The 16,979-nt window shown below is 43.9% G+C and overlaps 1 protein-coding gene across 1 annotated transcript; it reads left to right on the forward strand.

Moving 5' to 3' along the window:
• The first annotated feature begins 1,261 nt into the window (after positions 1 to 1,261).
• Positions 1,262 to 13,154, forward strand: LOC142891654 (myosin-7-like). The gene is made up of 39 exons (XM_076031340.1): positions 1,262 to 1,394; positions 1,737 to 1,781; positions 1,961 to 2,168; positions 2,628 to 2,771; positions 3,036 to 3,192; positions 3,281 to 3,308; positions 3,405 to 3,510; positions 3,611 to 3,703; positions 3,788 to 3,851; positions 3,931 to 4,029; positions 4,125 to 4,228; positions 4,987 to 5,125; positions 5,219 to 5,337; positions 5,424 to 5,573; positions 5,827 to 5,997; positions 6,083 to 6,392; positions 6,496 to 6,572; positions 6,651 to 6,856; positions 6,960 to 7,083; positions 7,182 to 7,318; positions 7,411 to 7,666; positions 7,739 to 7,981; positions 8,062 to 8,238; positions 8,323 to 8,468; positions 8,557 to 8,647; positions 8,765 to 9,154; positions 9,514 to 9,640; positions 9,720 to 9,838; positions 9,917 to 10,113; positions 10,281 to 10,464; positions 10,635 to 10,800; positions 10,886 to 11,010; positions 11,127 to 11,435; positions 11,510 to 11,713; positions 11,817 to 12,113; positions 12,205 to 12,309; positions 12,398 to 12,493; positions 12,579 to 12,713; positions 13,014 to 13,154. The coding sequence occupies exons 3-39, from the start codon at positions 1,968 to 1,970 to the stop codon at positions 13,032 to 13,034; spliced, it is 5,817 nt and encodes a 1,938-aa protein (XP_075887455.1). The 5' UTR covers positions 1,262 to 1,394; positions 1,737 to 1,781; positions 1,961 to 1,967; the 3' UTR covers positions 13,035 to 13,154.
• Positions 13,155 to 16,979: the final 3,825 nt, after the last annotated feature.

The raw sequence follows: 16,979 nt of genomic DNA on the forward strand, positions 1-16,979 counted from the left end.
TATTTAAAATATCCTCAATGAACTCAACAAGTTTGGGAACAGCGAGGCCCCCCGAAGATGACGAGACCATTGCAGCCACCCATTGGTGTGTGAATGTGTGAGTGAATGGGTGAATGAGACGCCATTGTAAAGGGCTTTGGGCTACCGTGAAGGTGCTGGAAAGGTGCTCCTATAAGTGCAGTCCATTTACCATTTACAAACCTTTTGTTTGTCACATTAAAAGCAAGCCAATCAAGTTTTGCCACTGCCTGAGTCAGTTGTAGTACTGGAAAAGTTCCTTTTGGTGCCTGGGATGCCACTTGTGTACTGTGACCAAACACAGAGTCCAAGTAAATCATTGTTTAAGCCAGTCAAGAACAGAGAAAAGCAACCATTGCCGTCACTTTCTTCTAATCATAAAATGGCACAACCATCACTTGGTGTGTCAACTTGATACCACTTCAATCCCTATAAAACTGATGGTATTGACGAATGCATCATCCTATGATTGCAGGTAACTTCCTGTGTTGGCCGTGACCAGAAGTCTAACTATTCCCTGACCATTGCTGCCACTTCGTTCTCCTCAACACGCTGGGAGGAGTCTGCAGGTAGTGAAGCTTCTTTCAGATCCAGCTATGTTGCTGTAACTGCTGTAGCTGTAACTGATGTCAGTGGATGCCATTTAAAGAATAAGTGAAAATGCTGTACAAGGGTTGACAAAGCAATGTGTCAATCCTCCCAAAGCTGGCCTGAACTTGTTTGTATCATTTACGGTATTTCATGGACTTCAGATTGAAATGCACCTTTCTGCTAAGTCTGGTGCACACACACATCGTCATGTCTCTGATATTCATGAATGGATGTCCACACTCTCTAAACTTAAACTTCACAGTTTATAAAAACGTCTTTTGTAACATTTGAACACTGTTGGCATGTCATTTAATTTCTATCTGTGGTCCAAGTTCATGTCTTTATTGTCAGGCTCTGCCCCTCTTTCTGCTCCAAGTCAATAAATAGAACCTGGTTTGTGTCCATCTCCTATCCTGACAGGGGAAAAGAATTTAAAAAGTGCAATAGAATTAGAGATAGAGAGGCTATGCTGGGATGAGTCACATGCGAGTTATGCAGGAGAAAGTTCCTGGCTGTGCTCCCATAAAATCACATCATTTGGATGTGAACAGGGACGGCAGCCAGACATAATGAGAGCCGCCTGAGCGATGACCATTGCCACAGTGTGTGTGTGTGTGTGTGTGTGTGTGTGTGTGTGTTGATGATTTGTGTACCTGTCTGTGCTGTGTTTGTGTCCAGGTCAGGGTGGTGCCCTTGGCCTTGTAAGGCAGGGTTATCTAGGGTTATATATTTGATCCCTGCCTCCCCTGCAGGTCTAACTGCCTCTTCATCCTCACCTGGCCTCTGTAAGTTTGCACAACTGGCTGTTGTTTGTGCTTGCGGTGTGCTTTTGTAACCAGGTTTCTAAACTACTCAAAATGTCAGGTTCTTTTTTTTATTTATGAATGTGATCTTATTCAAGTAAATGGACATGACATTCAGTTAGTGGAACAAACAGAAGTGACTGTAAGTGGGAACTGTGGGTGTTACGGCTCACAAAACCATTTTCCATAGCACCGACAGTCTGTTGTTTTTGAACTGAGATGCTTTTTCATAGAAATTCTCATTGTTTTATTTAATAATCTTAATATTTAATAATTTTATTATTGCATTTAAAAACACTAGTAGAATTTTTCTGCTTGTTCTAGGTGGATCACTGACTTATTTTCTTAAATTGAAGCTCAACTGCTCTGGTAAGTAAATACCTTACACATGCCTTAAACCTTCAAATATTTAAACCTAATGTTATTATAGAGTTAAAATGACTATGGTTTGCGGAAGAAATAGAGGTTTTCCAATGATCTAAAAATGATATTGACACCACAAGTATCATGATGTAAGTATAAAACTGTGTGATGTGTGCATGCATTAGTTGAGCCATGGGGGATGCAGAAATGTCCGTGTTTGGGGCAGCTGCTCCGTACCTGAGGAAGTCGGACAAGGAGCGCATGGAGGCGTCCACGCGCATCTTCGACATCAAGAAGGAGTGCTTTGTCCCCGATCCAGTGGAGGAGTTTGTGAAAGGAACCATCAGCAGCAGGGATGGAGACAAGGTCACTGTAGAAACCCAACGTGGAAAGGTCAGTGCGAGCATGTTTCCAGTCAGACGAACAAACAAACACACAGGTATGAATTTCTGTAAATCTATGACTAAAGCTGAATTCCCATCTCAGAAATATGACGGAAAACTGGTGATTTCCAAGACGATTCTAAAGCATACAACAGTGTAGGACAGCTGGTGAAGAAGGGAAATAAAAATGAACAGAAATTCTAAACCTAAGGGATGAAGTGGATGATTGGTACCAGTACGGTGTGTGGTTGCACACGCTTTGAAAAACATGATAAAGTGCTTTTTTTTTTTTTTTTCCCTTTTCAACCACAAAAACTTCTGCAACTGCACTGGGCCGACTACTTAGAAGAAGCCAGAACTAATTGTTTCTAATCACTTTTGGAGGGTACAAACCTCTCAAAGCAGGATGTTGATGATCAGAGCTGTGTTGCAGCCACGTGTTGATCCAAATTGCGCTTGTTCTCGCCAGACCGTGACTGTGAAGGACATCCAGGTTCTGCAACAGAATCCCCCAAAGTTTGACAAGATCGAGGACATGGCCATGTTGACTTTCCTGCATGAGCCGGCTGTGCTGTTTAACCTCAAAGAGCGTTATGCAGCATGGATGATCTATGTGAGTGGTCCTCACTGTGTTGATGAGCTGGACTGTGCATACTAACAGTAGGATTAGTTCAACAAGGTTGGAATAAACGAAACAAATATCAAAACAAAATAACAAACTGAAATTATGATTCTTGTTCTTATGCAATACAATTTTCCTTTGACATCTCTGAAAAACAAACCCGTAAACAAGGGGACACTTTGGTTGATTGAACTGAATTTTTAATCTGTGTTTAGTGTCATGAGGATTTTTTTTTGGGTGAATTTCAAATTTCAGACCTACTCGGGGCTCTTCTGTGTGACTGTCAACCCCTACAAGGGGCTGCCCGTCTACAACCAGGAAGTGGTGATTGCTTACAGGGGGAAGAAGAGGAGTGAAGCTCCTCCCCACATCTTCTCCATCTCTGACAACGCCTACCAGTACATGCTGGCAGGTAAAATGGCCTGACATGATTCACAATTGTTAGAACTGTCACACAATCTTGAACCAAATCTGTTCTCTCTAAAACTTTGTTCTTGTAGACCGTGAGAACCAGTCCATTCTGATCACGTATGTAATGATAGGGAATTAAAAACAAACAAACAAAAAAATCACAATAGCAGTTTCACAAGATGTAGATATTAATATTGGACTTTTCAATTATAGCGGAGAATCTGGCGCAGGAAAGACTGTCAACACAAAGCGTGTGATCCAGTACTTTGCCAGTATTGCGGCTGGAGGCTTGAAGAAAGACCCAAATGCCAAAGACAAGGTGAGCACCACACTGACAAACCGTCATGGTGGCCGCATTAACAGCTACAAGGTGAAGTATACACAGTGAAATACTGAGACGTCCTCTTGCTGTGTGACAGGGCACCCTGGAGGATCAGATCATCCAGGCTAATCCTGCTCTGGAGGCTTTCGGAAACGCCAAGACCATCAGGAATGACAACTCCTCCAGATTTGTAGGTGTCTCATTGTTGTGTCTCTAATGGAGTACGGCCTTTTAGATCACCGAGAACGTAACAAAAGGCATTTTTACCACACAGGGTAAATTCATCAGAATCCATTTTGACACCAGAGGAAAGCTGGCTTCAGCTGACATTGAAACATGTAAATCCGTACACACCCAAAGTGAATCATTTTTAAAATGCAGTTCTGAAGGTGAATTGACACATTTTGCTCCCATCAGATCTTTTGGAGAAGTCTCGTGTGACCTTCCAGCTGAAGGCTGAACGAGATTATCACATTTTCTACCAGATTCTGTCCAACAAAAAGCCAGAACTCCTGGGTTCGTATGTTGCCAGTAGCAAGTTTACTTCTTGGCTTGTCGTCGTTCGTCCATGTGACTGACTGTGTCTCGTGCCTCTTGCCTGTGTCCTGCAGAGATGTTGCTGATCACAAACAATCCCTATGACTATGCCTTCATCTCTCAAGGGGAGACCCAAGTGGCCTCCATTGACGATGCAGATGAACTGATGGCAACCGATGTTAGACTAACCATTATTCATAATTCCCAATTAACGTGTGACTAATTATGACTCCATGAGATGTGTTCAAAACAAAGTTGGATTTAAAATGTCACTCAAGAGGTTGACAAATTGTTGTGTAATACTTTGGGGCAGTATCTACTTTACTGACCGACACATCAACAGCAGTATTCTAGTTGATGCTATGACGACAGTAGAAGATGTCATGCGCCCCGGTTGGTCAGGACGCAGCTCAGCCAAGGTTTATGTAGGATGTGGAAGCCAGCAAGGCAGAGGGGCTGCACAGACGATCCAGTGGCAGACAGGCTGAGCAAGCGATGATCAGGTAGCAGTAGTAGCATCATCTGAACAGCAGCTGGAACCTGGTGTAGCAAGAATTGGTGCCTTCTCTCTGGCCCACTTTAGTAGCAGGTGAGTGATTGACGATGGCTCCACCTGCTGCCTCCTCACACAGCTGCCGCTGGTCCTGCAATTAAGCCCAGAAGCAGGAATGGAGAGAGAGAGCGAGAGTCAAGCTGACAGGGGGAGCAACAGACCTAACAGAAGAAAACAGGAAAACTCTGCATTGATTACTTGGAATTGGGAGCAATTCAAAAATTGCTTTATGTTTTTATTTAAACATGCTTTATCCCTGCTCCCTGTAACCTCACCCTTCCACTTAAAGTTAGGAGTTATTTGGCCATTGGATTAAGTAGTCAACCTGGTCAATAACACTGTTGACATTAATGTTTGTTAAGGTGTTCTGTTCTCCTGCACAGAGTGCCTTTGATGTGCTGGGTTTTACTCAAGAAGAGAAGAACTCTGTGTACAAGATGATCGGTGCCATCATGCATCATGGCAACATGAAGTTTAAGCAGAGGCCGCGAGAGGAGCAAGCAGAGGCTGACGGAACTGAAGGTGAGAGAAGCAGGCTGGTCGGTTGAGGCAGAAGAAGAGAGAAACGTCGGAATAGTAAACCTGCTGCAATTAAATGTCATTCTATGGTTTCAGATGCTGACAAAGTATCTTATCTGATGGGCCTGAACTCTGCTGACCTCATCAAAGGTCTTTGTCACCCGAGGGTCAAAGTGGGAAATGAATGGGTCACTAAGGGTCAAAATACTGCTCAGGTATGAAGAAAAGAAAAGTATCACGCAACAAAACAATATTTTGTATTTTTTTCTTTGTTGTAAATATTTTTTTTCCTGTGCAACAGGTGAACTATGCAGTCGGCGCCCTGTCCAAAGCTGTCTATGAGAGGATGTTTCTGTGGATGGTAATCAGAATCAATCAGTCATTGGAGACCAGGCAACCTCGTCAGTACTTCATTGGTGTACTCGACATTGCTGGATTTGAAATCTTTGACGTATGTACATTTAGTCCAACATTGATGATAGAAAATGAATGCATGTTTATACATCTGCTGTGGCTCAGGACATAGAGTGTCCCCCACTAATCAGTGGGTGAGGGTTTCAATTCTCAGTTTCTCCAGTCAATGTGTTGATCTATCCTCGGAAAAGATACTTAACCCCAAAGTTTGAGTAGGTCCAGTGGGAACAGAGTGTAAAGTGGTCAGTTGAGAGTGCAGGTCATTTAAAATGTATTTTATCCTCTTCCAGTTCAACACCTTTGAGCAGCTGTGCATCAACTTCACCAATGAAAAACTGCAACAGTTTTTCAACCACCACATGTTTGTGCTGGAGCAGGAAGAATACAAGAAAGAGGGTATTGAGTGGACCTTCATTGATTTTGGTATGGACCTGCAGGCCTGTATTGACCTAATTGAGAAGGTGAGCCAATGGTGTGCGTGCTCCTGGATGACACTGAAAACCAATGAATCAAACAAGAATGTGACACTTTTCTTGGTCTCATCAGCCAATGGGAATCATGTCCATCCTTGAAGAGGAGTGCATGTTCCCCAAAGCTTCTGATGCCACCTTCAAAGCCAAGCTGTATGACAACCATCTGGGCAAATCCAGCAATTTCCAGAAGCCAAGAATTGTCAAAGGGAAACCAGAGGCCCACTTTGCCCTGGTTCACTACGCTGGCACTGTTGATTATAACATCAACAACTGGCTGGTGAAGAACAAAGACCCTCTGAATGAGACAGTTGTTGGACTCTACCAGAAGTCGACAGTTAAACTTCTTGCTATACTCTTTGCAAATTATGCTGGAGCGGATTCAGGTACCAATGAATATTCTGACTATTCTCATCGATTTAATGTAAGCTTTTTTGAAGTTTACTTTCTCCACATTTTATTTTTTTAATTTCTTTTGTCAAAATTTAGCTACGTCAGAGGAAGGCAAAAAAGAAAAGAAGAAGAAGAAGGGGTCATCTTTCCAGACAGTATCTGCCCTTCATAGGGTAATGCATTACTATGACATCATTTTCATTTGTATGTTGATTTGAATGATTCTAAATCTTTCAACATTGTCATTATAGGAGAATCTGAACAAACTGATGACCAACTTGAGGTCCACTCACCCGCACTTTGTACGCTGCATCATCCCCAATGAGACCAAGACTCCTGGGGCCATGGAGAATCCTCTGGTGATGCACCAGCTGCGTTGTAACGGTGTGCTGGAAGGTATCAGGATCTGCAGGAAGGGATTCCCCAACAGGATCCTCTATGGAGACTTCAAGCAGAGGTGTCCTTTTTTACACTAAATCCTTTATTATTTGATATTCTGAAAAAATACATTTGAAATTTGTAGTCTTTGAAGCTAAATTGATTCCTTTTTTCATCTTAAGATATCGGATTCTAAATCCTGCGGCCATTCCTGATGGCCAGTTCATTGACAGTAGAAAGGGAGCCGAGAAACTCCTTGGGTCTCTGGATATTGATCACAACCAGTACAAATTTGGACACACCAAGGTATTCATTTTTATTCATTCACAGTATTTTATTGTTTGGTCAGACAATGTTGACATTCAAATAATTGTTTAACTGAAACAAAAACACTGCCCCGTTAGGTGTTCTTCAAGGCTGGGTTGCTTGGTTTGCTTGAGGAGATGAGAGATGAACGTCTCTCTAAAATCATCACGGGTATCCAAGCCAGATCCCGAGGTCTTTTGTCTCGTATTGAGTTTCAGAAGATTGTTGAACGCAGGTACGTATGGTGTTCTGCTGACATTCATCTCGAAAGGTCACGGACCAGAATGCGAATCTCACACAATACATTCTGTTCAAAATTTATTTTAGAGATGCACTACTGGTGATCCAGTGGAATGTCCGCTCATTCATGGGGGTCAAGAATTGGCCATGGATGAAGCTTTTCTTCAAGATCAAACCTCTGCTAAGGTCTGCAGAGGCAGAGAAGGAGATGGCCAACATGAAGGAAGAATTCCTAAAGCTGAAAGAGGCTTATGCAAAATCTGAAGCTCGCAGAAAGGAACTAGAGGAGAAAATGGTTTCTCTTCTCCAAGAGAAGAATGACCTGCAACTCCAAGTCCAGGCAGTATGTACCCATCTGTTCTCCTTGAACGGGTCAGGTTAAGATATAGATTAATCTGATTCATTATTTTGTTAGGAACAAGATAATCTCTGTGATGCTGAGGAGAGATGTGAGGGGCTGATTAAGAACAAAATTCAACTGGAAGCAAAATCCAAAGAGTTGATGGAGAGGCTGGAGGACGAGGAGGAGATGAATGCTGAGCTAACGGCAAAGAAGAGGAAGCTGGAGGATGAGTGCTCTGAGTTGAAGAAAGACATCGATGACTTAGAGTTGACTCTGGCCAAGGTGGAGAAGGAGAAGCACGCCACTGAGAACAAGGTAATATACTGATAAATACCTGCCAATTTATGATGCTTATCTTCAACAACATGAGTGTTAAAACTTCAATCTGGCCACAGGTGAAAAACCTGGTTGAAGAAATGGCAGCTCTTGATGAAATCATCGCCAAGCTGACCAAGGAGAAGAAAGCCTTACAGGAAGCTCATCAGCAAACCCTGGATGACCTGCAGAGTGAAGAGGACAAAGTCAACACTCTGACCAAGGCCAAAACTAAGCTGGAGCAGCAAGTGGATGATGTATGAACCAGTGCCAATTTCCTTTCCTGTGATTGATTTTATTTTTGGGTTATAACCACATTGATTCAATACATTTGCGTGAAGCTTGAAGGGTCACTGGAACAAGAGAAGAAGATTCGAATGGATTTAGAGAGAGCAAAGAGGAAGCTGGAGGGAGACTTAAAGTTGACCCAGGAGACTGTGATGGATTTAGAAAATGACAAGCAACAGTTGGAGGAACGTCTTAAAAAGTACTATCAATTTGAAACACTTCTAATTCTGCATGTTAAACATATTTCAAAATGTGTTCGAGGTACTCATTATGTAAAAATGTTGCAGGAAAGACTTTGAAATAAGTCAGCTTAATGGCAAACTTGAGGATGAACAGTCCATCATCATCCAGCTTCAGAAAAAACTTAAAGAGCTGCAGGTAAGATGAAAGAGTTGGGTGTTGTTTTAAAACAATGAATACTCAATTGTTTACACTCAATTTACCAAATGTAGGTGAATTTGGCTAATGCCTTAAAATTTTGTTCCAAACACCGAGGCTCGTGTGGAAGAGCTTGAGGAAGAGCTGGAGGCCGAGCGAGCTGCCAGAGCCAAGGTGGAGAAGCAGAGAGCAGACCTGGCCAGAGAATTGGAGGAGATCAGTGAGAGACTGGAGGAGGCCGGTGGAGCGACATCTGCCCAGATTGAGATGAACAAGAAAAGAGAGGCCGAGTTCCTGAAGCTGCGCAGAGACCTTGAAGAGGCCACTCTGCAGCATGAAGCCACTGCTGCCACACTCAGGAAGAAACAAGCCGACAGTGTGGCCGACCTGGGAGAGCAGATTGACAACCTGCAGAGAGTCAAGCAGAAACTGGAGAAGGAGAAGAGTGAGCTCAGACTGGAGCTGGATGATGTGGTGTCCAGTATGGAGCAAATTGTGAAGACAAAGGTATGAGTGCAAGGGTGAAGATGGCCAGACATGAAATGGAGTAAATCATCTATATATTCATAAAGTCTTGAGTCAGTGTTGTTTTGTTCTGACTCTGTGGACGAACGCTACATTTGAGCTTAAAGTCCTTCGTTCCTAAAGCCCAGAAATCTGCACTATTGAAAAATAATGTCTGTTGACTATTTTATATGGCCCTGCGATGAACTGGCCACTTGTCCAGGGTGTCACCCTGCCTTCGCCCTAAGACAGCTGGGAGAGGCTCCAGCAGACCCCCGTGACCCTGAATAGGAATAAGCGGGTATAGAATGGATAGATGAATAGATGAATGAATGAATGGCTGTTTTATATTTCTTTTGCAGGTCATGTTGGAGAAAACTTGCAGAACATTGGAGGATCAAATGAATGAATACAGGAACAAGTGCAACGAAAACCAGAGGACAATAAATGACTTCACAACCCAGAAGGCGAAGCTTCAAGCTGAAAATGGTCAGTGGGCCTCTGCTCTCAAAGATGCTCTCTGACTTGAGAGTGTGACTGTGAACCACAAACAACTATATCATTTCAGATGAACTGGTTAGACAGGCAGAGGAGAAAGAGTCGCTTGTTTCTCAGCTGACGAGAGGAAAAAATTCCTACAACCAGCAACTTGAGGATCTCAAAAGACAACTTGAGGAGGAAGTCAAGGTATAAGGAATAGCAAAATGGTTATTTGGTGAAGTTATTTTCCCAGGTTCCCAACACCCATTCTTGATTTGAATGCAGGCAAAGAATGCATTGGCCCATGCGGTGCAGTCTGCTCGCCATGACTGCGACATGCTGAGGGAGCAGTATGAAGAGGAGCAGGAGGCCAAGGCCGAACTGCAGCGCGGCATGTCCAAGGCCAACTCTGAGGTGGCTCAGTGGAGAACCAAGTATGAAACTGATGCCATCCAGAGAACTGAGGAACTGGAAGAAGCCAAGTGAGTAATAGAGAGGAAGTAGATTTTTTTTTGGACTGGATTGGAGTATTTCCAGTGTTTCTCTCATTACTACTACTACTACTACGTTGATCAGAGCTAATGAGTTCATAATAATGAACAAGAATAATGCAATTATGAGTAAGAAATAATTTTTATTTATTTTCCAGGAAGAAGCTGGCTCAGCGTCTCCAGGATGCCGAGGAGGCTGTTGAAGCAGTGAACGCCAAGTGTTCCTCTCTGGAGAAGACCAAACACAGGCTGCAGAATGAGATTGAAGATCTCATGGTAGATGTGGAGAGGTCGAATGCTGCTGCTGCTGCTCTGGACAAGAAGCAAAGGAACTTTGACAAGGTTTGTGTGATGAAAGTCTCATCTTATCAGAATGAATCATTACTATTTTTTTTGCCATGATGAATCACCACATGTAGAAGTTACAAAGAGTTCCCACAGTCAATCTGTAAATAATATAACATTCACATTCCCATAAATACATTTTATTGAACCTGAATTTGAAATTGTAGGTCTTGTCTGAGTGGAAGCAAAAGTATGAAGAGTGTCAGTGTGAGTTGGAGAGCTCCCAGAAGGAGGCCAGGTCTCTGAGCACCGAGCTCTTCAAGCTGAAGAACTCCTATGAAGAAACTTTGGACCAGCTGGAGACCGTGAAGCGGGAGAACAAGAATCTTCAGGGTAATATATCGGTTGGAAACTATTTATGGTATATACATATTGCACTGGACGGAAGGTCAATAAACACACCCACTTTTGAACACAGAGGAGATTTCTGACCTTACTGAGCAACTTGGTGAGGGAGGAAAGACCATCCATGAGTTGGAAAAGGTCCGTAAGCAAATAGAGCAGGAAAAGAGTGAGATCCAGGCTGCTCTGGAGGAAGCGGAGGTAAATACAATAAAACATTTCTGCACAGAGTTGTTTCAGAAAAAAAGAATTGTAGGTAATCGTTAATTGATGTAATCAGCAGAGACATACATGGTTTGACAATGCATTCATTCTAGGGCTCTCTGGAGCACGAGGAAGGGAAGATTCTGAGAGCCCAGCTGGAGTTTGCCCAGCTTAAGGCAGAAATGGAACGCAAACTCACTGAGAAAGACGAGGAGATGGAGCAGAGCAAGAGGAACCTGCAGAGGACAATCGACACCCTGCAGAGCTCTCTTGAAACCGAGACCCGCAGTAGGAATGAGGCCCTGCGTCTGAAGAAGAAGATGGAGGGTGACCTCAATGAGATGGAGATCCAACTCAGCCAGGCCAACAGGCAGGCGGCTGAGGCTCAGAAACAACTCAAATCAATTCATGCACATCTGAAGGTAAGAAAGAGACTCAGGTCTTCTGAATCTGAATCTGAATCTGCAGCCTCCAATTGGGCTCATGTTTTCTCCAGGATGCTCAGCTGCAGCTGGATGAGTCTCTCAGGGCCAACGAAGACATGAAGGAAAACGTTGCCATTGTTGAGAGACGCAACAACCTGCTGCAAGCTGAGGTGGAGGAACTGAGAGCTGCTTTGGAGCAAACTGAAAGAGGTCGTAAACTGGCTGAGCAAGAGTTGCTGGATGTTAGTGAGAGGGTGCAACTACTGCACTCACAGGTATGGCCAAGACTAAGACTTTGAACTTGTTTCACCATCTTCTCAAATTTAGCTGTGTAAAATTCACCCATTTGAATGAACCACCTTCTGTGTTGGAAAAAAGAACACGAGCCTGATCAACAACAAGAAGAAGCTCGAGGCTGATGCTTCCCAACTTCAGACTGAAGTGGAGGAAGCAGTGCAGGAGTGCAGAAATGCTGAGGAGAAGGCCAAGAAGGCCATCACTGATGCTGCCATGATGGCAGAGGAGCTGAAGAAGGAGCAGGACACCAGCGCTCACCTGGAGCGCATGAAGAGGAACATGGAGCAAACTATCAAAGATCTGCAGCATCGCCTGGATGAAGCTGAGCAGATCGCCATGAAGGGAGGAAAGAAGCAGGTGCAGAAGCTGGAGGCCAGGGTAAGTGTGTCTTTTGCATTTGCGGTGACGGTATCCCAGCCTACCAAGCGTGTCGAAAACATAACAAAGTAATAATCTAAAAAACAATCAGGTGAGGGAACTTGAAAGCGAGGTGGAGATGGAACAGAAGAAGAGCAGTGAGGCTGTGAAGGGTGTTCGTAAATATGAGCGCCGCATCAAAGAGCTCACCTATCAGGTTTGTCTGACTTTAAATTCATTCAAATGTGTGATAGTAGGTTTTTAACACAAAGTTGACTTTGACGCGGCGTTTTGAAATGCACCAGACTGAGGAGGACCGCAAGAACATCGCCAGGCTCCAGGATCTGGTTGATAAACTTCAGCTGAAAGTGAAGGCCTACAAAAGATCTACTGAGGAAGCGGTAAGTGCGGCAGTGTGGCCTCTGCATTAGGCTTCTTTTGCTCCGTCGCCACTCAACTCTCTTCGTCCGTCCATGGCATCGACAGGAGGAGCATGCAAACGCCCACCTCGGGAAGTTCCGCAAGCTGCAGCATGAGCTGGACGAGGCCGAGGAGAGAGCCGACATCGCTGAGAGTCAGGTCAACAAGCTGCGCATCAAGAGCCGCGATGTGGGGTCGAAGGTCAGTAGCACTCAACACTCTGTGGCAGGCCACACCGCCCTTTGCGTGAACTCGGGTGCTCTGCTCCGTGGTTACAGAGGTTCTGACCCGAGTGGCCTCAGCTTCTGTGTGGTGGAAATGCATCCACCCAGTTCTCGTGCAGGAACGCTGGTGCACGACAACTGGAATGGAATTCCACAGGATTTAGTTGCAGTCCGTCATAAATTGCAAAACCAATTTGTTGTAAAGAGCGACACTAACCGGAGGCTCACAGCTTTTTCTCTTCCTCTCTCTTTCCTCCAACTCCTCTGGCTGCTGCAGAAAGGCTTTGATGAGGAGTGAAACTGTGGAGCCCACAGAAATCCCCCTGGTTGCTGTGTACTGTAGAGCCCCCCCCCCCGCTACCCCTATTCACAACCTGTAGTGATTAATAAAATCTGATTGTGCTGCTGCACTACGTTATTGTTGCGTTGTTCTTTTGGTGCCGTGTTCCTCTTCATTTGGGGGTCTTGTTGCTCTTTCTCAATATTGAACATTGAACATTCATAATGATTAACAACAGTTCCCATTTTACATACATGACGTACATATAAGAAGGTTTAATGGGTTCAACTATGGAAGCCCGTTCTAGTCAGGTGAAACAGTAGAAACACACTATCACTGTATTTTCCCTTTAGGCAACAACAGCTGTGTTTCCATGACAGTTTTTCGCAAAATAAAAGCAATATTTCTCAAATTTCGAAAAAGTACAATTGCGATTTGCAGGTGTTTAATTCTTGTAATTCTCGGCCAGCGAGACCCCACTGTGAGGAAGCCCTTCTCCCTCATTTCCATTTCTAACTCCTTGTATAAAACTGTATTTCAATGTCGTTTGCTGTCATATGATGCTCATTAATTGTACTTTAAATTGTATTTTAAACAAAAACAACAACAACAATAACAACATATAAGACCCAGGTCTATTTGACTAAACCTGGGCTGACTTGATCATGTTGTGTCAGTGCAGTCTGGTAACAGTGGCTGGGGAGATTTAAAAAGAAAAACCAAAAGCAACTGTGGCTAAAATATGTTAATAGTATTCAGTTCTTGAAATAGATTTAAAGGCAGCCTCAGCACCAGGGCCCCAAGGTCAACAATAAAGTGATGCTCAATCTCTGCCCTGCTATAATAACAGGCATAATCACTAGCAGCTGCTCAGTAAAGCCCTGTTTAAGTCTTCCCTGTTCCTCCTAAAGGCAACGGAGAAAAAAACAATCAACGTTTACAGATTCCATGCCTTTATATGTTTTATGTATTTGCACTACAATCTACAATCTACAATACAAGTATTTCTCAATGGTTTATATACAGTATGTTCAGGCAGTGCGGCTGAGTTGAATTTCTTCATTAGCACTGTAAAATATTTTTGACACAATTTATTATTTTTACGCATATTTTCACAGGGGTGTCTTCTCAAATGAGTGAATTGAACAGCATTGTATTTTAGATCAAATGAATCAAAAAACACAGTTGTGAACTAAAAACTAAATGCTTAGCTGTTTGTCTAGAGCTTTGACTTGCTCATGGTGCCAAGTCTAGTCATTGTTCTTGCTGCCAGGAAGAGAAGCCCCCTGTTCCCTTTAAATATAAATTCAAGTCTCTGACTCTCAGAGAAAACAGCAAGTTTTTCCTCACATCATGGAAGCATTTTTACAAATCTGGTCACACCTCTACGCCTAAGCAGGATTGTCGTCACGACCGACAGCATGTCTGATGGAACATGGAACAATTCCGTCCTTCTATATATAGATCACACATACTGTATATAACAGAAGCCAATGGCCTTATCGCGCGAGCTGAAAGGTTTTCACACACGTCAATTGTAAAGCGGTTTTAGATGTAAAAAGAGAGATCAATAAAAGAGGTGTGACGCCTTCATAGACTGATCCAAAATAAGAGATGTTTCATAGCCAGCAGTAGTGTTAACTCCTAAGTGTGCAAGGAACCATATCTGGTCATATCCAGAAGCATGCTATTATGCTTCAGCTTCAGCTTCAAGTCACTTGCATGTGGAAATTCAAGACACATTTTAAAATAGCTCACTGTTTCACTCAATGCAGTGCAAAGCGATAAATATAGTTCCATGAAAGACGGAGATCATTTTAATCAAAATAAAATGTCACATCAAATAGAGTAGGACCATATCTTAGTATATGAATGACAAAATCCAGTTAATGTCATGAATAACTTAATCATTTTGTGAATATTACGGCTTGTGCCAATGGAGGCCCTCTGATGGACACGGCTCCTCTGGGATCAAAACCCACAGAGCAGCTGACAAATACTTCATCATATTTGTTGTGTTTACATGCTGTGACATAAGCAAAGAATTCATATCATATTGAGTTAAGACCACAGCCTTGGCCTGTAAGGTCAGCCCTATCTGCACTTGGTCTTTGCTGGGGCTGGCTGGGCAACATGGAATCTCTCACTTCCAGTGGGCAACTTGACAGTGGCTGTCAGTAACAGTTATCAGGCTGGAAATAATCTCAGCACTTGTCAGCAGTTGTTGACCCCCCCCTGTTATCTTTTAACCTTTGAAGGGGCTGTAAGGGCCTCAGTGAGTAAGTGGCTTTCCATTAGAGGTGCTAATGGAAACATAGAAATAACAGTATGTCATCAGGGAATGCGTCCAATTCTCCGTTATTAAAGAAAACCTTTCTTTCACATTTATTCAACTTGATAAGAGTTGAAGTGAAATGAGGTTTGGCTCAGTACAAAGGCTCCCCGGGCCGTCTTACTGCTGGCTTTACATTTCTGCCCACTGACAGGGGAGCTGTTCTTCTACGATAAGTACAGCGCTGGACTGGCGCAGAGCGAGTCTGTCACTCTGGGTGTATTTATGTGAGCCACAGCCCAGTGAAAGGCCATTCATCTGATGGTTGATCCTCGCCACAGTCACAGGCAGCACCCTGGAAGCCTCGCTGCCTGTTCTTCTCCATCAGTGCAGGCTTCTCAAGCAGGAATTTCACACAGTTATCTTTGTCCCCAAAGACATAATACCGCATCAACTGGGCAGTTACCGAGGAGCCAGGTTTCACCAGAGGCCGTCTGACAATGGGAGAGGGCTTCCGAGCTGACCTCGTGCTGCAGTCTTCTATTGTGTGTCACCATCACTGCCCCCTGGCGAATCTCAGGCCCGTCACCTGTGGCCGATCTCGTCTCCGTGGTTGATGCTTGTCGTCGCTAGTGTTCTTTTTTTAGACGTCTGTTTATGTTGCTGCAGTGTCCATTCTATGACCACTGAGCACAATATGTTGCCAAAGCCTCCAGTTAATCCCTCGGGGTAATTGAGACCCATTCATGACAATGGCTCTCTAAAATATCTCCCCCACCGGCAGCTTCTTCATCTTCCTTTGCTATAGAACAGCACCAGAGGTTTCGATCAACACTGCTCTCTGCATTAGCAACCAATGAATTTCCAACGTGCAAGAGGATTGCATGTAGTATTGGGAATAACCCAAAGAATGTGAATTATTGTTTCCTTTTTGCTTACATCTTTTGACATTTTGCAATGTCTCTTCTTAGACGGCACGAGACATCTTTCTGAGGCAAGTTTGTGTGTGTGTGTGTGTGTGTGTGTGTGTGTGTGTGTGTGTGTGTGTGTGTGTGTGTGTGTGTGTTCAGGTTTTGTTGGCTTGCCCACAAATGCAGAATTTTTGACCTCTCGTGACAACTTGAAGTCGAGCGTCTGTGCGGATTTGCTGTGCGCCTCCTGAAAGCAGGCGCCCGTCGGTGCCAAGTGTTGGCTGAGTGTGAGCAGCGGGGTACAGTAACAGCAGCAGCCTTCCTGCGAGGGATGGGATGATGAGCATGAGATTTATCTCCCTGTCTATTTTAAGGGTTAGTCGCGGTCCCTCCGCTGCTTGAGGATACCTATGATGAATCACCACGCCGCATGAGGCGCCTAATATGGCCTCGTCAGAAGACTCCATCACTGATAAGACACTGAACCACTGTCTTCTATATTGCTCCCTGCCACTCATTAACCCCCGCCCTTCGCACTATGCCGACACCACTCAGACACAATAGCATTCCTGCACACTGGATGGCACACTCCATATTTGGAAAAGGGGCTTTGTTTAAAACGAGAACTGATGGCGAGACCCCCAACAGGTCACCATTCTATCTCAAGGTAAGTTGCGGGAGCATTGTCTTGCACAACAGGAACTGTGCAGGAATTGTATTGACGTGGTAACTGTGTTTCTCTGGACCTTGGATGACAACAATTCTTTTCTTTTGTTCTAG

The sequence above is a fragment of the Nelusetta ayraudi genome, unplaced genomic scaffold (genome assembly GCF_046127955.1).
Source record: "Nelusetta ayraudi isolate G7.1 ecotype Tasmania unplaced genomic scaffold, CSIRO-AGI_Nayr_v1 ptg000033l, whole genome shotgun sequence".
Lineage (NCBI taxonomy): Eukaryota > Metazoa > Chordata > Actinopteri > Tetraodontiformes > Monacanthidae > Nelusetta > Nelusetta ayraudi.